The sequence below is a fragment of the Mixophyes fleayi genome, chromosome 8, assembly GCF_038048845.1.
Source record: "Mixophyes fleayi isolate aMixFle1 chromosome 8, aMixFle1.hap1, whole genome shotgun sequence".
NCBI classification, from domain to species: Eukaryota; Metazoa; Chordata; class Amphibia; order Anura; family Limnodynastidae; genus Mixophyes; species Mixophyes fleayi.
The window spans coordinates 54,736,230-54,756,835 of NC_134409.1; the positions used below are offsets into that span (position 1 = coordinate 54,736,230).

Consider the following 20,606-nt stretch of genomic DNA (forward strand, 5'->3'; position numbering starts at 1 on the left):
AAAACAAAAACACATTTTTTAAAAATAGAATTTGAGCTTTAATTCCTCAAGAGAGAAGCAAAGGACGAAAACTAGTACTAGACTGACATTCTTACAAAGATAAATTTAAGGAGGTAAGTGCTTACAGGTCAGCAAAAGAGTATGCCACAAACATCGTGATCATGGAAGGTGGAGGTCAGACAACTGGCAAGGATGCTGCCAAATAATCTTGGAGAAATAGCCCCTCCAGACATTGACAGTAGGAGTGAGACCCCAGAGCTCTCACAAGTCTGCATGGAGAGTGATCCAGTTCTGACTATGTTCTTTCTATGATTTCCATAAGATGCAGAATAGAATTGAATACATCTTCAAAGGACTTTCCCCACTAACAGCTACAACTGTTATGCTATTAATTTATGTATTAATAGCTCCCTTACATGGCTTAGATTGTAACTTCATGTAATATTAAACTTCTATTTCATGTCATTGTAGTTATTAAGTTGTATCATGATCCCCTCAATGTACAGTGCTATGTAATATGTTTGTGCTTTAATACAGCATAATAATAATTATAATAAAGGATATGTATGATCTAGCTTCCCTTCCCAAGCCTCTGAGAGATGACCCTTGTGTATTGCTATGCAAAGCAATTAGACAGATGTGTAATCCAATTTGTGCCAGATGAAGTGACGCTTCAAGGGTTATTTCTAGGTTGATTAATACACTAATTTAAATTACTTTTCTGTTTTTTAGCTTCACCAGTTAAAACAGACAATATGGTTTGTTTAGAATAATTACAGTTGACTTCACTGCACCCATTGTACTGAAAATTTGTATTTATTAAAAATTCTGATCTGTATTTTTGGTTGCATGCCTTAGGTCAAACAAACTTTTTATGTTGAATGTTTAGCTATTTACAACAAAGGAAAGCCAAATATCATGTACTAACAATTTAATATTAAAATTATGTAAAACATTTCTTAATGATAAACGTAGGTAGCAATTTAATAGGAAATCAGTTTAATTGTAAGCATCCCACAATCCATAAAAACAACATATCAATAGTAAAAATGAGAAAAACACATGTTGAATCTGGTCTGTTTATGCCCAGAGACCAATTATAGTATATTTTTGTTTCTATGAATAATTAGACACATGACAATTTAGTACAACTGAATGTTTTGAGTCAGCAGGGCCAGATTAACCACATTACAACCTATAGGTACACAAGTTTTGGTTCCCTTAACCACACCCCCAGCTGCTGGCCATACTTCCACATAGAACATTCTGCAGTCTTCCTTGTCATGATGTGCAGAATACATAGAACCTACCACACACAATTTATACCTCTACTCCACACAGCTAACTTAAACAATCCCCCACTTCATTTTAACATTAATCATATGAATATTCTCAATCATTTTTTCTTCAGACCTGTGCATAGAAACAGGAGGGTTAGCATTTGCCTAGCAGACTATATTTCAAACATTATGAATGTCACCGTATTAACATCATTATAATTTGTAATGTGTGCCTCATGTCTAGTTATAATCTAGCATTGTAGAAATGAAAAACTGGATAAATGCCTCCATGAACACATCCATGCAAATGCAATTCACAACACAACCACTCAGCAATTCTGTCACAAATGGTATGCCAATTGGCTAGCAAATGGTGATACTATTAATTTATATACATGGTATTCATACATAATTTACAATAGTGCAAACAGAATAAGTGATTTGCTTTAATGAAAGCAGTAATACAAATGTACCTAATTAATTTTCACAAATATACCAGTTAGGGCAAGTTACTAACAGTTAATTTCATGAATCCAGACCAGTGCAAAATACTAGACAATTAGCTGAAACTTCCTGAATTACCTTGTCTAATTTCTGATACACACATACAGTACAATTATAAGTGGATCTCCATTTAATTAATTAACAGTCATTTATTTTGTGCAATCATTTTGCAAAACACTTTCCAGTGATTTAATCATTCGCATAAGTCCCTGCACCAATTGATCTTATTTCTCTACCACATACATGGCTAATTTTGTCAGGAGCCAATTAACCTATCAGTATGTCTTTGTAGTGGGCAGAAGCAGAGCACCCAAGGAATCCAGCAGAAACATGGGGAGAACATAGAGATGGTTCCCTGGTTGGAATCGAACACTTGAGACCCCAGGGCTGTGAGGAAGCAATGCTAACCATTGTGCCACAGGCAGATTTGGTCATTGCAGTACAGTGCATAATATTATATTACTAAATAGTGTATATAAACCCATTGATAGAAATGCTCTCTTTTAAACAATGGTATTTGTGTGATGTTCTGTTAAATAAAGAGATAAAACTCTTTATGTTTGCTATGAAAAGCATGTTCATTTGGGTGTATTACTTAACAGTCAGAAGATGGCACTGTTATTTCAGTGTATCGGCATAGGTAGTGATGGCACCACATATAAATACTTGGTGAGCCAGGCACAAAACAATTTCACAAGGCCAAGTTGTTTGAGCAGGACCTCTGCACACCACCCCCGCCAGGGTTTTCAAAGTTTTCCGTAGGCCAAGATGTTTCTGGAAGTCAAAATGAGGATGGATTAACTTCCCTATATGGGGAGAGGTTTGACGTTAGGCAGATTTCCAGCTCTTATCCCTTGCTCCCCCAACCCTGTAAGAACACATTTTGGTCCCTATGTGCCCTAGAGTGCACATATGTATCAGACCAGGCCAGTCCAGCCTTAGCATCCTGCCTAGCGAAGTAGGAGAAAACAACAAATTGAGGGACCTATGAATCTCCTATACTCCCCCGTGGCTGATTAAATCAGTTATGGCTCGGGTGACACTGCCTATTTGGGGGTGCAGTGACGAAAATAACAATACGGAACCATTTTGAGGCCATGTAATTGGAATGAGTAAACTTTAAATCCTTTAATGAGAAAATACTGGTGGGCAGGTATGGTGGCAAAAGCTACAGTGTGAGTAGGCGCTTTGTGTTATCTGTAACACCATAACTAGGCTCAAAGACAGGGGAATTCTGGGACCTGAGGGCAATGGAGTTCTCCATTCACCTTTTCTCCGAGTGACCTTGAATGCTTCAGATACCCCTCAAAGTAAGGGACCTGTGGCATATGAACAGTAAACTCCTAAATAAGGAGATTTGACTATGGTTCAAGGGCAAGTTTAATTACTGGAGGCTGATTGGAATAGGTCCGAGTGGTAATTAAAAAAGTGAACTTTTACAGCTTTGTAGCAAAAAGAATGTTAATAAAGTAGAATATCTATTATTCATTTAGATGGACATTTCGTTTCTTAAAATATGCAAATGGACCACTCCTGTCGACTGGTCTGACCACCAAGTGATAGTGGACAAATTGAAGCACATTTACTAAATATTGTTGCCAATATCATTGTGTGTGGCAATCATTAAGCTATTTGTGTGACAGGCTTGGTGGCCTTTTAAAATACAGCATGCACGGTAGTGATAAAATGCAATTTAGCAGAGATGTACATCTCATAATTAATAGCAGTTAGAATACAATCATGATGTGTACAATCACATTCCCTGAGTTTTAAATATTATTACTAAAACTACAAAATAGGCATGTAATAGGGTGCATTTATTGCTATTTAATAGTGAACATCTTTTCCAGGAAAGTTGATGGCTCCACCTCAACTCAGACCATTACATCCATTGCCAGTGATATTTATTTCAACAATCTTACCTTTAACTATACCATGGACAATATATCCATAATAACAATGGAACACGACACTACAGGAAATGTAATTCATTATTTTGCCAACAGAGCGGGGAATTCAATTATCCGCTTTACTGTAAAAAGTAACACAGCCTGTGCACTAATACCGTTATTACGGTAATAGTGCGCTTAAATACCATTATGGTACTTTCAACGCCGACTTTCTGCTTGCAGCTTCCTAAACTGCAAGCAGAAAGCCGGGTTATATTTACAGTAATAATGGTAATAGGTTTAACGCTGCGCTACTTTGGGAGGAATTGAATTCCCCCCCTCTGAATGTCTAACTGTATGCACTTATGGACATCCTCAAAGTGTGAAGTTGAATTAACAAATTGCTTCCAAGCATCAGTGTACAGACAGTGAAGTTTAGTTTTAAGAGGATTTATTTAAATAAGGTTAGTGGATATGTCCTTGCTTAATCTCTCTATTAAAGGGTTTTTATGTGCTCTGTGAGGTTTTATTATTTAATGTTACATTTTCTAATAGTACAGTTAGACATTTTAGAAATTTTATTACCACTAAAATGTTATGCTAAAACAAGTTTGCTATTAATCTTTGGTATAGGGAAACTATTGTTTTTATCAGAATTTTAACATACCCAAATATTTCTGAGCACTTAAGGACACATAAAATCCACAACAGTTACTTAGAGGAAAAGCCATTCAATGACATTTTAGCCACAAGAGAAACCGGCTGCATAATGTGCTGTAGGTGTCAAACTACAGATTTTGATAAACCAGGATGAAAGTGTAGTGCAGTGTAAAAAAAAGACCTTCATAATGGAAAATCTATAGAAACTGAGCCTTAACTCTTTCCCAAGGGTGGTGCAACATGCACTTTAGGTTAATGTATGTGGAATGTTTCCTCCCATATCAGTGATGATCACTGCTGGAAACAGTCTGTACAGTTGGCTGTGGGTCCAGACCAAGCAAAGTCCCCAAATAAGAGTGTTCTCTAGTTTCCATTATTTGTTCTGGTCTGACTGGATGCAAAAGGGTTGCTGGCTGTGGGTTAAGAGTGTATTTTTCCAAGAAGGCCAAGTCAGGGGGACGTTGGTAGTCTGTTGACTGGGATAGCACAGAGGAACCAGCATGAGTCTCTAATTCCCCCTCATTTTCTCGAATCTCAACTGGCACCAATGTGATCGGCAAACATATATCAGTATCTGAGCTCTGAGAGGCAGTTTGGTAGCTTTTTGTCTCTTCCCTTGTCTCTTCTTCTTCAGTCTTAGAGTTATGAACATGGTCAATGTGGTACTTGAGCTTGTCCTTGCGTTTAAAGGTTGCATTGCAATGCTGGCAGTTAAAGGGCCGTGCATCTGAATGTATGACTAAGTGTTTAGTAAGAGTTTTTTTAATGCGAAATGTCTGACTGCAGATCTGACATTTATATGGCTTTTCACCTGTAGATCACAAAAGAAAAGAACAATATATGCGTCATTCTCTCTTCAGCAAGCTTCATAATACATTTATTTAGTTATTTTCATTGTCACAACTACATTGCATTACAAGGTTGTGCACTGGATTAATATAGTGCTATCCAGTCCTTAAATATACTAAGTTAAATGAAGATAAAATAAAACTAAATTAGTCAGGGAGACCTTACACCATTCTTGTAGCTACCACACTACTTTCTCAATGTATCTTAAGTTGTATGAGGACTCTGTAGTGGATGCAGATAACCCATTTTCTATAATGTAATATCAAACATCTTCAGCTAAGGCGCAAGATATTTATTGTCCAATAAATACACATTTTAAGCGTGAATTTCCTTTAGGTTTTTTTCCCCCCAATATGTCAATGTGTTTGTGAGCGGTGATAGCTGAAACTCAACACAAGAAAACTGCTGGGAAATGGGACAGGATAGAGACTTCTTGTCATCATATGCTTTCTGTTATGTGTGTATGACACAGATCAATTTATCTACTCTATTTCCCCTTCAGACTTTTTGGGGAGTTATGTGTTTGGAATGTAACAAGAGAAAACACACCTGTTTTTCCAAGTCAAAATATCTAAAATACTCACACTAGATAGAGATGTTCTCATTAACTGATCCAAATTCCAAAGAAGGGAGTAACAAAGAGTTAATGTATATCCTTAATTACTTGACTTATGTGTATGAAATATGCAGAAAGTGAAATAAGCATCATAAATTCACATACATGAAATCTGGGAAGCAGTTATAAAGTTGTCCAAAACAATACTAAATACAAAAGTCCAGTATCAGATTGAAGCTATAAACCATCTCAATCTGTTTTCACTATCCACCTCAAATATCCCCAGCACCCCAAGGGCTAAATTCATCTGAATAAGGACACAGATCTTTAAGGGGTTAGTTCTCGCCATACACCCCTTCCCCACCCCCGTGAACCCCCAAGTCTTCTGACACTAAGCCATTTCATACTGCAACTTTAGCTGCTGACAGACTAAAGTCTCTGGCACAGATAGAGCTCTATGTAAGCTGTCCCACAGAGCTGTGCTATATGGCAATAGCCAGCACAGTTACACTCAGGTTCAGCGATGAGCACAAATCTGTACTTGCTGTCACCCAGCTTCAGGTTCCTTCTTCCATACATGTAGGAGGACATCTAGCACAATTGTGTAGTTCATCCACCTGTAGTTTATAAGCAAATTCAAGGTAGGGGAAAATATCTACATCTAATTCCCTGCAAAGAAAAAGTGTATAGGTGGATTTAACCCCAGGAGCTCTGGAAATAAACATGCTGGATAACTAGAGATTCAGATCATTTACACTCAACTTTATTCTAATACTGGAGTATAGCTTGTCCATACTGAATCTGCTGTCTTTTTCCAATACTTTGTACAGAAACACAACTAAATAACTGCAGCTAGGTTTATTTCCAAGAGTTCGTAACCATCATACTGAACAATATATTTAGTCCACTCACAGCTCCACTGTAACATTGCACTTGTATATTTGTTTTAAGTGCTTTAAAACCACATAAGGAACATTGTCTTAATATTTCTAGTTCATCTGCTGCATGTAGCAATGCCTGCATTCTAGATAACATTTTCTCTACCTCCCCCCATAATAAATAAACGTTTTTGGATTAGGTGTAACTGCTGTATTAACTTGCAGCTCCATATGAATTGAAGTTTTCTCCCTTCTATGGAATTCTGATTGGTATATTAAATTGATAGTTGGCATTCTACCTACAAACTGTGGAGTTAAGCTTCAACCGTCAATGCTCCTGTATATCACACATTGCTAATCTACATCATTAACAGACATCTGTAAAGCAAGAGGTTTACTTAGATTTTAAGCAATAACCAAATTACCAGAATGTGTCCTGAAGTGCATGTCAAGACTTGATTTCCCCTTAAAGACTTTTTTGCATACTTCACACTGATGAAATGTGGCCTTGTACCTACACAATGAAAACATACATATATTATATCTACCTTGTGACATGCAGACAAGAACGTTCAATATAAAACTGTATCTGGAGTAGATCAGCAAAGTAGAAAATAAAGATTTTCCTGAGGTGGACCATATACCTATTGGAACTACAAGTTGGCAACATCAATATTATTTTACATAGTATTACACAGTATGGAAAAGGAGATGTGAGTTTGGTTTCAGAAAACTGATAACAAAACAAATGAGCAAATCTACCAAAAAAACATAGAAAAACTAGAATACGAATAAATAAAGTAAGAAACTGTAAATTCATGTGTTATATGCCACATAAACTTTCTAAAGCAAAATGATTGCAGCAAACTTACTTCTGCCAAACCTTCTCCCCTAGATGAACGCTCTTATAATGTACAGTCAGATGGTCACGACGGCCAAAACATTTCCCACATTCTTCACACTGATGGGCTTTCTCACCTTCAAATCAAGTGAAATATTTAGACCAACTTCCCAGCTGTTATGTAGACTACAATCAAACACTACTTGCAGATTGATGCAGAATGCTCCAGGCTTATAGTACAAATAATAGTTAAAATAAGGCACATTAATGTAGAAGACAAACAGGCATTTAGACACAAAAAGGTTGCGTGGGCATAGACCACAGTACACAGACATTGTCATAATCGTGTACTGATAAGGCGTCACAAAATTCTGCATACAAGTTTGACATTTATATATTTAATAGCGAAAGTTAGATAAAACCACCTTACCAGAATGTATCTTTTTGTGTTTAGTGAGGTGGTCATGACGTATGAAAGTCTTCCCACATTCGTCACACTCGTAACGTTTGTCATCATGATGGACACGAAGATGGAGTCTAAAGAACAAGGATGTTTTCGCTAAGTGTAACTGAGCAACAAATACCCTGTGAATCATGACTACAGTCTCTACAATGAGATGCTTAATACGTCAGTAATCTTTAAAAGCTATTGTGCATATAATATACTTTTTTTCAGAAGCTAACAGTTACCTGTACGAACTACCATGGCGAAAATTCTGCCCACAAATACTACATAGGTGTGGTTTTTCCCCACTGTGAATTCTCAGATGCTCCTTTAATGTTGTCCTGGAGAAAATAAAATACATAGATTCAGAACACACATAACTACAATGGAGACAGACATTTTTTGGGCTGAAGTAATAATTAGGAGAATGCAGCCTATCAATTCACTAAGAATTATTGGCATCACTGAAGCACTACGTGATCTCACAAGTACCTACTAAATAAACAGGCTGAATACTGGTCAACTCTTTAAATGCCTTTTGCAGAGTGTGCAGATACTACACAACACATATCCATACTTTACAAGATGTACATAGCCCTATGGGAAGCACATATTATCCATGAAAAACCTGAATTAATTAGCGCAGTATGAAAGTTTTTGCTGAACTGCACTCCTACTGCCCCACATTCCTTACCTTTCTCTTACCGATTTTCCACAGATGAAGCAGGTCCACTTCCTCTTCCCTCCATGTGTATACTCAATGTGACGCTTCAGGTTTCCAGAGTCATTAAACTGACGTCCACAAATATCACAAGGGAAGGGACCTGAGAGGGGAAAAAAAGAATTATAAACCATAGCTTTAACCCTATTATGTCGAGAAAATTTATCATTCTTCTCAGTTTTAAGCGTACACAAAAAATGCATTTGGCATATATGCTATACTGTATATGTGTCTACTCAACAAAATCTTCCTGTCTAGATATTTTCAATGAAATCCACTAGGATTTAGTTTTACCTATATTTCTGCTTTAAATAAATTTAGTTAGCAATAGAAGAATGACACAGAAAAAAGGTAAGCAGTGTCCCCCAGACTGGATGAAAGAGAAAAAAAGATTTAAAAAGTTAAGCAGCGGGACAACGCCACTATAATATTTGGGAATATCAACTATCACAAAGCACATGCAAATTAGTCTGCATAATGAAGTTTATTCTGCAGGGCCTGGTCTCTACTCTAAATACAGTATATACTCAATATTCTTCCTGATTTCTCCAATCTTACTATTAAGGTTCTTTCCCTGTAACAAAGTTCTTTAGTGTTTTCAGCCACATGATTACCTAAATGTCTTCCTACAATACTTTTCAAGTACAATTTCGACAAACAAAATTATAATTTAAAAACAACCCAAAAACATTCATACCCAGGTGATATTTTTCTTGATGCTTCAATCTTTTGAAGCGAGATTTAAACTGTTCATCACAATAGGTGCATTTAAATGGCTTGTCTTGTGAATGGAGGATCATGTGTTCCTCTAAATGAGGCCGCCGTGTGAAAGATTTATTGCAGATCTAAAAAAATCAGAGGCAAAAAAATACACATTAAAATAATAGATAATCAAAACAATCAAACATCATTGGTGACAGATTTACATCAATTTCTACTTAATTTTACTCAGGACAATTTCTTAATTAGTATCCAAAACTTTAACTGATGGCCCTAAAATACTGTTCTTAACTGTTCAGACCTCTTTTTGTTGAACATGTATTGTCAATCATTATATAGCTCACAGTGGACAAAACAACATTTTCTAGTGGTGACTTTCTTACCACAAATTTCATTGCTGTCTGTGAGGACAGCACAGCATTCGGATCCCAATGATATTTCACTGTCAGCTACATGAATTGTGTTCTACAATCAGTACTTCCAGAAAAGACATTCATCTGCATAAGACCTCTTGAAATGTGGAGGACTGGACTTGTGTTTAAATGTACTAGCACAGTAATCTTAAGCATTTTCTGGTTTAATGGCAAGGTAACTATAGATATGAAGATTTTTACTCACAGTAAAATCAATTTCTCTTACTCCATTGGGGGACACTGCAAGACATTGGGGGTATAGTAGGTGGGACTAGGAGTTAGGCACTTATACTTATCTTTTTTTCCTCCCCTACTATGCCCCTCTTCTCCTGTAGCCTCAGTTTTGTCTAACCAAGTGTATGAGAAAGAGGAGCCCTGTGGGCTAAAATAATTTTTTGTTTTTTGCAACAAAATTCACACAACAGAACTATTTACAGCGCAAGGGAGGGCGCGCAGTATCCCCCTATGGAGTAAGAGAAATCAATTTTTACGGTGAGTAAAATCTACTTTTCTCTTTCCTACCATTGGGGGACACTGCGAGACATTGGTGACATACCAAAGCTGCCTCTAAGGGAAGGAATGCTCTGGAATGGCTGCACGCAAAACACTCTGCGTCTAAAACTCGCATCTGCGGATGCAAAGCCCTGCAGCCTGTAGAATTTTGAAAAGGTGTGAACAGATGACCAAGTTGCCGCTATACATAGCTGCTCCGCCGAAGTCCCAATGGCGGGCCCCCAAGATGCGCCAACAGCTCTGGTTGAATGAGCCTTTAATGCTGCTGGGACGGGCTGAGATGCCCGGACATAAGCCAGAGAGATAGTGGAACTTATCCAGCGGGCAAGGGACTGTTTAGAGGCCGGCCAGCCTCGCTTTTGTGCACTGTAAAGAACAAAAAGGTCCTTTATTCTGCGGACAGAGGCCGTGCGGTCAACATAAAGACGAAAAGCCCGAACGACGTCCAGCAACAGAAACTTGTCACTAGAAGAAGGACGACGGGTGGAAAGCAGGGAGCATGATTTCCTGATTTAAGTGGAACCTAGACACCACCCTTGGGAACAAAAGAAGGCTTGGTGCACAGGACCGCTCTCTCCTCATGGAAAATTAAGAAAGGAGAATTGCAGCAGAGCGCTGCTAATTCGGAGATACTCCGAGCTGACGAGATAGCCAAAAGAAACACCGTTTTCCAAGTGAGATGGCGTAAATCAACTGACTCCAGAGGTTCAATTGGGGTCTGGGTAAGCGCATTAAGAACCAAATTGAGGTCAAAAGGTTCCACTGGGTGAACGAAGGGGGTTTGCACATGTAGGACCCCCTGCAAAAAGGTCTGAACATCCCTCAATGTCGCCAGTCTCCGTTGGAATTAAATGGAAAGCGCTGAAACTTGAACCTTAAGGGACCCCAGCCGTAGCCTCTTATCGAGGCCAGCCTACAAGAAAGCCAGCAGCTGAGGGAGACTAAACCTGGATGTGTGTAGACTGTGGGCCTCACACCAAAGAATATATGCCTTCCAGACTTGATGGTATATGGTAGAGGAGGGCACCTTTCTGGCCCTCTTTAGGGTACCAATGACTTCTTGTGAAAAACCGCTGGCCCTGAGAATTAGGGTTTCAAAAGCCACGCCTTCAAAGCTAGACAATCTAAAGAGTGGCAGAGAAGAGGACCCTGAGAGAGAAGAATGGCAGAGGAAGGGGGGTGCTGCTGCCAGTTTCAGAATGTCTGAAAACCATGCCCTGCGTGGCCAATGAGGGGCTACTAGAATTGCAGGCACCTGTTCTCTTATTAACTTTTTTAGCACCCTCGAGAGCATGGGTATCGTTGGGAAGAAATACACTAGGTGAAAGTGCCATGGGACTATCATGACATCCACAAACTCTGCTTGAGGGTCCCGCACCTTTGAGCCGAATCGGGGACAATTGAGCCTGGATGCCATGAGATCGATCTCCGGCATGCCCCAGCGCTCCACTAGAAGAGCAAAAACGTCTTTGTTGAGGGACCTTCTGCCTGCTGAGGAAGTCGGCTTCCCAACTTTCCACGCCAAGAACGTAGATGGCTGATATGCTTGGAACATAGCGTTTCACCCATACCATGAACTTGGTCGTCTCCTGCATGGCCCCTACACTGAAGGTTCCCCCCTGGTGGTTTAGATACGCCACGGCCGTGGCATTGTTCGACTGAATTTGGAGAGGCCTTCCTGACAGGAACCTCTGTGCCTGATTGAGCATCCTGTACACCGCTTCGAGTTCTAGGACGCTGATTGAAATCGAGGACTCCTGGGGGGACCAGAGATTCTGTAATCTCCGGGACCATGTCAACCCTCCCCAGCCTGACAGATTTGCATCGGTTGTGACTAAGGTCCATGCCCAGGCTCGCAGAGACTGAACCCTTCCTCATATTTGGTCTGGATAGCAACCAGAGAGAGGCGAGTGGGATAGGAGAGGCGGATGATCTGCCTGTCGAGATGCACATGAGAACCTAACCATTTTTGAAGGCTCTCCTGTTGAAGTGTGCGAGAGTGAAACTGTGCGAACGGCACTGCCTCGAACACCGACACCATCGTTCCCAGTAGTTTCATGCAGTTGAGGATGGAGACCTTGGTCGGCCTTAGAAGGGTCCTGGTCTTGCGCTGGAGAAGGAGGACCTTGTTTTCCGGTAAGTATACTCTCTGAGTCACTGTATCGAACAAGAGGCTCAGGAATCGGATTCTCTGTTGCAGAATGAGGGAAGATTTGGGTAAATTTAGAACCCATCCGTGAGCTTTCAGAAACTGCATTGTTATCTGGATGTGCTGAGATAAAAGTGCCGCTGACGGCGCCTTCAGCAGAAGATCGTCCAGATAGGGCACTATCGTTATTCTCCTCTGACGCAGGAGCCCTGCCATGATCTTGGTGAACACTTTAGGAGGGGGGGGGGGGGGGGGGTCGTTAGGCCGAAAGGAAGGGCCTTGAATTGAAAATGGGAGTTCTCTACTGCGAAGCGGAGAAGACAATGGTGTCCCTTCCATGTCGAAATATGTAGGTAGGCATCCTTGATGTCTATGTAGGCCAGAGACTCTCCCTCTTCCCTTCTGGCGACGATGGTCCGAAGGGACTCCATCCGGAACTTTGAGTCTTTACCTGCTTGTTGAGACTGTAGGTTTAAATTAGGACGAAATGATCCATCCTGTTTTGGCACCAGGAAGAGGTAGAAGTAAAACCCCTGACCTCTTTCCTGCATTGGGACGGGAACAATAACCTCGGCTGCTAGCAAACTCTGGATTGCCTCCTGAAGTGCTCTGTGTCTGAGAGGACAAGGGGGTGTTGCCGTGGTGAAGAACCTCCGTTGTGGAAACTGGAATAGGTCTATGACATAGCTCCGATACACAATTCCTTGTGTCCAAACATCTGTGGTGGATGTCCACCACTGGGTCTGGAAACGAAGACAATGTGTCCCCACCACAGAATGCCCCCTGGGAAAAGACTGTCACGCAGCGGGCTTGTCATCTGGTTTCGAGGATCCTCGCTTAACAGCGCCCCTACCTCTAGTATACGCTCCCCTGGGGCCAGAGGATTGGCCGCTGGGCGGAGTAACTCGGCCCCGGACTTAGCCCAGAGTGGATCTTCCATAGCTGCCGCACCTTGAGCTGGGGTGCGTCTCTCCTGGATTTTGGCTTCGCACGCTGCGCAGCGAGCATCCTGATTAGGCTGTCCAACAGATAATTTGGCATTACATCTGGCACATGTATAATGCAGTGCAAACATACCAGAGGATCCCTTATTTTTGGATGCCCCCTTCTCAGACATATTTAAGATGTATACCAATTAAGTACAATATAAAAAGCAAAGATTGTTTTCCTTACATTTAGCTAGGTCTGAGAACCAAAGTCTGACCAAAAAACAGAGAGATTATACCAATTCTCTATACCAGCCTTATCTCTGAAAATACACCAAAGCCAAGACACTGAATGGTCCTGATTGTGTAAACAGCCTAAGAGGGAATGACAGCTGTCTCTAAATATTACAAATAGGATACAACGATGCCAGTAGAAGAGAGGCAGAGCAGAGGAGCAGCTTGTAGCCGATGATCTCCGTGTCCCAGCAATCCAAGATGACCACTTTCGCAGCAGGAAGTAGGGGGGCCGTCCTTCCTTCAGCCCTCCCTAAACATAGCTGCCTCCATGCATCGCTGATGCCTTTGTATAGCAAACGGCGTGCATTGCCCGCACACACATAACAAGCTGCCCAGGTAGTGTGCGGCGCAAACAGTAAACAAGTCGCCTCCTGAGGAGAGCGATTGTTACTTTGTCCCATGCTGCTCGTTATCTAGGGGAGGGAGGGGAAGGGGAACTTGCCGGCTGGTCCGTTGCGACTGTAGCTCTGTGCTCACAGGGAAATGATCCTACATGGGGGCACCTAAAGACCTAATGGCAAAGGAAAACAAGGAGGTAGCCTCCGCTGCGCGTTACTAAGGGATGACTGCCGGGAAAAAAGGTACAGGTAAGTGAGACCAGGCTTCTGCTTACCTTTGCAGGGACCAGGGTGAATAGCACTGACAGACTATTCACCCCTCTGGGTCTTAGGTTCGATTCCCGCGCTGTACATAAATGGAAATGAAAATAAAGCAGTGTAAAACCTAACACTATTAAAGGTATTGGCAGGAGCCTATACCAGCGTGACCCATCTCCTACAGTAGAGGAGGGGCATAGTAGGGGAGGAAAAAAGATAAGTCTAAGTGCCCAACTCCTAGTCCCACCTACTATACCCCCCATGTCTCGCAGTGTTCCCCAATGGTAGAAAAGAGAAAAACATATTTCATGGTACAACAACTAGTAAGCAATAACAGCATTTAATAAAACACTCTGAATGCTACTTACATCACATTTCCATCCTTCACTCTTTATTCTTTTTATGGTGAGAAACTCTTGTGCATTTTCAGCATGAAACCTACAAAACAAAAAAATATTACCGTTATGCCTTTTGATCTAATACAGTAGGTGGATTAAATTTGGCACATGGTGCATCTGAACATAAGCACAGTTCAACATCAAGGCTATTTCCAGCCATTACGGTAGGAATCTCTGCCTCTTTTTTTTGTGCACCTCTTTGGGGTGTGAGAAAATATGAGTGGATATTTCTGCCATAACATTGACGCAAGGCGTCTCCATGGACGTTTCAGAGATACTTCGCGTGAATTGAATCTTCCTCTGTAACTGAGGAATACAGTTTATCTCTGATCTTTCTAGCGACAGCCTGGTGCAATAGTCATAATACTGTAACAAAACAGACCACTGTTTGCTGTCAGTCTATGCAATACCAACTCACTGACGATAGAGGGCAGTCTGATTTGTGCAGTGATAGCCCCAAGCCACCAATGTGCCAAATAATCCACTGAAAATGTTAACTCCAATTGCCCGTTGTCAAACCTGTTCAAACAGAGCCTACAGTCATGACCACAAGTTTTGAGAATGACACAAATATTGTTTTTCACAAACTTTGAGGCTTAAGTGTTTTTAGACCTTTTTGTCAGATGTTGCTATGATATACTGAAGTAAAAGCATTACAAGAATTTCATAAGTGTTAAAGACTTTTATTGACAATTACATTAAGTTTCGATGTTTTGACCCCCGAGCAACTTAATTATCACTTTTGCCTTAAGGCAAGGTGCTCCATCATGCTGGAAAGGGCAATTTTGCCTAAGAACACAGCCATGAATAAAGAATGGTACCAAAACTTTCTCTTAGAGCAACTTCTCCCAACCATCCAAGAACAGTTTGGTGACGAACAATGCCTTTTCCAGCACGATGGAGCACCTTGCCATAAGGCAAAAGTGATAACCAAGTGGCTCAGGGATCAAAACATCGAAATTATGAATCCATGGCCAGGAAACACCCCAGACCTTAATCCGATTGAGAACTTGTGGTCAATTCTAAAGAGGCATGTGAACAAATAAAAACCCACAAATTCTGACAAACGCCAAGCATTGATTAGGCAATAATGGGAGGCCATCAATCAATATTTGGCCCAGAAGTTGATTGACAGCATGCCAGGGTGAATTGCAGAGGTTTTCGAAAAGAAGGGTCAACATTGCAAATATTGACTCTTTGCATAAACTTAATGTAACTGTCAATAAAAGCCTCTCACTTATGAAATGCTTGTAATTTTACTTCAGTATACCATAGCAACATCTGACAAAAAGATCTAAAAACACTGAAGCAGCAAACTTTGTAAAAAAACAATATTTATGTCATTCTAAAAACTTTTGGCCATGCCTATAGGCAGGGTTCCTTAACTACAGAATTCATGTGCTCACAACTGAGCATGAGCCTGCTTTGATAATTTATTTTGTCATCCATTTCACCTGTTTCCACAAAAGGATATTTAAGAGATGCTAGTGCAGTAACACACCTAGGCCACTGACTGATGAGAAAGGGAACAGCTTCCCGATGTTCATAAACACCTTAATGTATGCAGGGTGCTCCTGAACACGGTCACAGTCCAGTTACTACACACAAATAAGATTTACATAGGAATCAGAATGGTATTCCAAGTGAAAGTTTACTACTGTAGTATTTAGTGTAGCTTTTAGTTGTTTTGGACTAAATGCTCACTTTAGAACAAGCTTTTGTGAAATAATCTTTCAACATCAGGTTAAATAGTACTAAAAAACAGGTCGCGGCCCTCTTAAGGGGTGATGAGCGAGGCTGTATTGAGAACCAAGATAATAACTGAAGATGCCGAGATGAGAAATAGCTCAATGACAGACTAAGAGGCAGTTTCCCAGGGCAACGGTAGAGCCAGTGTACTGAGAGTAAGGAACAGCAGGCGAGTATGCAGGTGATACTGGAGACTGGTAGCGATGATCTGCGGATAGATGTGCTGGAAACATCAGAGAATAGGCAGCAAACAGGAGCCAGGGAACAGGACATCTGAACAGGAGAGTAGACCTCAAGATCTGGCAACTTGGTAGAGAAGCAAGTGCTTTAAATAGACAGAGCTGACCCAATTAGTCAATCAAGAGGATGCAGGAAGTATTGAGCAAACCAGGTGTGTGCATGCTCAGTGCAGACCAGCAAGTGAATGCAGGAAGAGGGAAACAGGTGAGAACAGTGACCATAATGCAGGTTTAGCTGATGCAATGTGTGACACTGTATTTCAATGAGATTTAATCGATTTCTCCAACCTGCTGCTGCTGAATGTAATTTTATGCTTAATTGTAGTTAATTTCTTTTAGTGTATTATTTTATTATATGTGACTGTGTGTATAAAATATTATTGTAATTTTGATTGCACAACAAATTGAATGTGTTTATAGCAATCCCAGAGTATAAATTCTGCCATATATTTATTTCTATGTCATTTTTAGCGCTATACCAAACTAAAGCCTTTATTTCGGCTGGTATTATATATCCAGTGTTCGCTTGGGAGGTATAATCATAGCAGTATGTGTGTGTGCTCAGAGTTAACTGAGATAAACTTAGCATGTTTTCTCCAGAAATCTTTGCTAGCACTAAAAAGCCAGTCCACTCTCCAATAGACAAGTAACACAATTTTAAATCATTGTAAACCTCATTAATCAATTACTATTGCTTCAGGAAGTTTGCATGAGAAATACTAATGAAAAATTGTATTTTTGCAGTCAGCCTCCAACTAGCAGAATTGCAGTTTCCCCATCCCTAGGACCCTAGTGGTTTAAGTTACACTATGCTCCAGGGTTTACAGTGTACAAAACTTCCAGCAGATGCAGGTTTCCTATGCAGGTGATTGAACAACCCACATCTTTATACATAGGAAGTAAAGCACCCTACAAATAAGTGGAGGGAGCCCGATAAAACAATCTCTTAATGGCTCTGTCCATCTACATTGGTACTTACCATATAGGAGTGACATCATGAACTGCACCTTTTCAGTCTTTGTCTCTGCACTTCAAATGAAGGGAGAGAAAGTGACTCTTCCCAACAGGTAAAAACGTAATGGCTAATTCTACTGTAAATTAAACAAACATGCAAAAATATTACTAAACAGATGTGGGACACAGTCCGCTGATAGTGCTGAGGCAGCATGTTGTTCGTTAACAGAACACGTTACCTGGAGGAACAAGGACAAGCTTCCCCGTCCTCAGCATTTGCCCAGGGATCAGCCAGAATGGGTGACTTGTCACTAAACTGGGAAGTAATCTTTTGCATTTTTGCTAAACTCAGTGAGCCAACTGGCCTCATAGATGTCTATCACTTGAATGGGTAGATAAATGTGGAAGTAAGATTCTCTGCACTCTGACAGCTGAGCAACTCTTTACTGCTGCCAGGTTGTATTGTTCATCTGATAGATAGTAAATGATTTTATTTGTCTGTTTTTCTCCCACGTCACCATATTGTCCATGTAATCTAGACCTTAGTGAGCGCACAAACTATATATTTAACAAGGAGAGTGGTGTTTTCTGTAATCCCCCTCCCCTATTCAAGATTATTATTAATAAAATATACTCTGCATACCTGTAATCATCTTCCCGGCTGCTGCTTCTCAACTTTTGTTATGCAGCCACCAGGTGGAGCACACCCTGAACATTATGTTTGCAGCTGTTACTCTGGTTGCTATGCTCTGAGTTTTGTAAGCAGGCAGGTGTGCCATCTAGTGGTTTGCTACATATATAAAAACCCTGTATTTTTGTAAATGTACTATTTGCCATCAAAGACTACAGTTGTTGAAAAAAAAAGTTGTATTTCCATTTCATGAAACTGACAATAATAGGCAAACAGCAGCTATATCTATAGTGCACACATGGTGCAACTTACCTCTTCACATGTTTAACAAGGGTCTTTCTGCTTGCATGGAGCTTGCTGCAAAATGGACACTTATGTTCTTTTCTGGGAATTTCTGTCTCACTGTTATGCCTTTTACGGTGTACTGTTAGGTTGGATTTTGTAGAGTACCTAAGGTTGCAGATGTCACACTCAAAAGGCTTCTCTCCTGTGTGCACACGTGTATGACTTTCATATTTACCTAGGAAACAAATGACATCTATAAAACTGAACAATACATAAAATGTAACATACAAAAAGAAGTGACTACAAAATATTATCAATATAAAGTAAAAAAGCAAACAAACAAACAAAAAAAAAAAAAACTTACCTACTCGATCAAAGATCTTTTCACACTTTGGACATTTCAACTTCTTTTTGCTGCTTTTCTGTAATACAATAGGTGCAAGTCCATCCGGGAAGTTCCCAAGTATGCTAGAATTCCCATCCCTTTCTTCAGGTTCATCCTGCTCTCCACTTTGTCCCTCATCACCACCAGACGCCACCTCACCATTCTCTCCTTGCACAGACTGATCACCCTCCTCTATTCCATTTTCCTCTTCATTTGTCTCACTACCAGAATCTTCTGAGTCGGTTCCATCCTGACTACTTTTAGAAGATTCACTACTTGACACACTGTCACTCTCTCTGCTGTCTTGATCTTCAAATTTTATGGGACACTTTCTCTTACGTGTCGACTTCCTAGTCAATGAGCTAGAATCATTAAAAGCATCCGTTTTTCCAAACTGATGGGCTCTGTCCATATGATTTTCCAATGTCTTTTTGTAGCAAAAATTACGCTCGCAGAATGGACACTTGTGATTGTTTTCCAGTTTATTAACAAACTCATCTGTTTCTTTTGGAGGTGGTTGGTCTTCAGCCTGAGATAAACAGTCATTCTCAGCAGCCAACAACTTTACTGCATCAATGATGTCAAGAAACTTTGCGGCTTTCAATACTATGCTTATTTCATTCTCCAAAACCAAAAACTCTGAAGTGTAGAGAAAATTAAGCAAGTGTTGGAACACTGAGCTACTGACATGCTCTAAAGTCACAACGTCAGTGTTTGGGTTCTTACTTAGACAAGCATGGAAGTAACTACTGCCCACAGCGACCACAACTTTGTGCACTGGAAATTCCTTCCCTTCCACCTCAATAACAAGGTCACAAAAAGAGCCTTGCCGCTGACGATCATCATTCAGATATTTCAATAGATTTTTGTTGTAGTTTACAGAATTTAGGAGCTTTCTCTGATCAGAAACCTGGAGAACTGTGCTGGCTTCTATGTGGGGATTATTTGTGTCACATTGGATAACTGGAATGTCTATGGGAGCTTCATTTCCATTCCCATCAGTTGAATGAAGGTGCATTTTTGGAACAAACTTTCTCCTTTTCTTCATGGTAAAATATTTAAAAACTACACTTCCAGCAAATAGTTAAAACTGTCAATAAAATCACGTCACACAATCAAATTCATTTATTCCCTGAAAAAGAATGCAAACAAACATCACAAACCATAAAATGTACATTAGATAGCAACAAAATAAAAGGAACTGAAAATATCATTATGCAACACATATGCAGAAAGCAATAGATTTTCACTTTATATACAATTACCCCATAGCAAAATATAAACTGGGCTAATGTTTATCCCATACGCGACTTACTTGTCTTCATAATCTCCTCACGCATCTAAATAATCTAAAAGCATCACACTACATATTAATTGAACACTTCTTTCTGATAATGGCAATTTCCAAGGACTATCTATTGACCAAAAAAACCCTTTGGAAGCGACCCATAGACCTTCCAACAGCAGCGAACTCGTCGTAGCATCATAGAGCCTCTGATAGTAACAACACATCCGGGTTACGTCATTTCCTCTAAGTGTCCTCCATTTTACAGGAGACCAAAATGTGGTCTGATGTATATAAAATCACCTTCACTAAAATGGCTTCTCCAACGAAGACATCAAGGTATGGAATATTACCAAACAAAGCGCCTCTATCAATTTATCAATTAAAGTACGGAACTCCATACTTGGGAGAAGTTAAATAGCTCTATGCAAAATAAATGTGGT

General features: G+C 40.2%; 1 protein-coding gene across 1 annotated transcript; it reads right to left on the minus strand.

The window, feature by feature from the left end:
* Positions 1 to 982: 982 nt before the first annotated feature.
* On the minus strand, positions 983 to 20,386 carry ZBTB41 (zinc finger and BTB domain containing 41). Its single transcript, XM_075182582.1, has 11 exons — positions 20,194 to 20,386; positions 18,858 to 20,010; positions 18,521 to 18,728; positions 14,606 to 14,675; positions 9,321 to 9,468; positions 8,597 to 8,726; positions 8,148 to 8,243; positions 7,888 to 7,994; positions 7,489 to 7,594; positions 7,042 to 7,130; positions 983 to 5,144 (listed from the first exon to the last, which is right to left on the minus strand). The coding sequence occupies exons 2-11, from the start codon at positions 19,924 to 19,926 to the stop codon at positions 4,615 to 4,617; spliced, it is 2,553 nt and encodes an 850-aa protein (XP_075038683.1). The 5' UTR covers positions 19,927 to 20,010; positions 20,194 to 20,386; the 3' UTR covers positions 983 to 4,614.
* Between the last annotated feature and the right edge of the window lie 220 nt (positions 20,387 to 20,606).

Coding starts and splice junctions, on each gene's coding strand:
- ZBTB41 (XM_075182582.1), bottom strand. CDS start 19,926: ATGAAGAAAAGGAGAAAGTTTGTTCCAAAAATGCACCTTCATTCAACT. Junction 14,676..18,520: donor CTTGTTAAACATGTGAAGAG/GTAAGTTGCACC, acceptor TTTGTTTTGTAG/GTTTCATGCTGAAAATGCAC. Junction 5,145..7,041: donor GCACTTCAGGACACATTCTG/GTAATTTGGTTA, acceptor TGTGATCTACAG/GTGAAAAGCCATATAAATGT.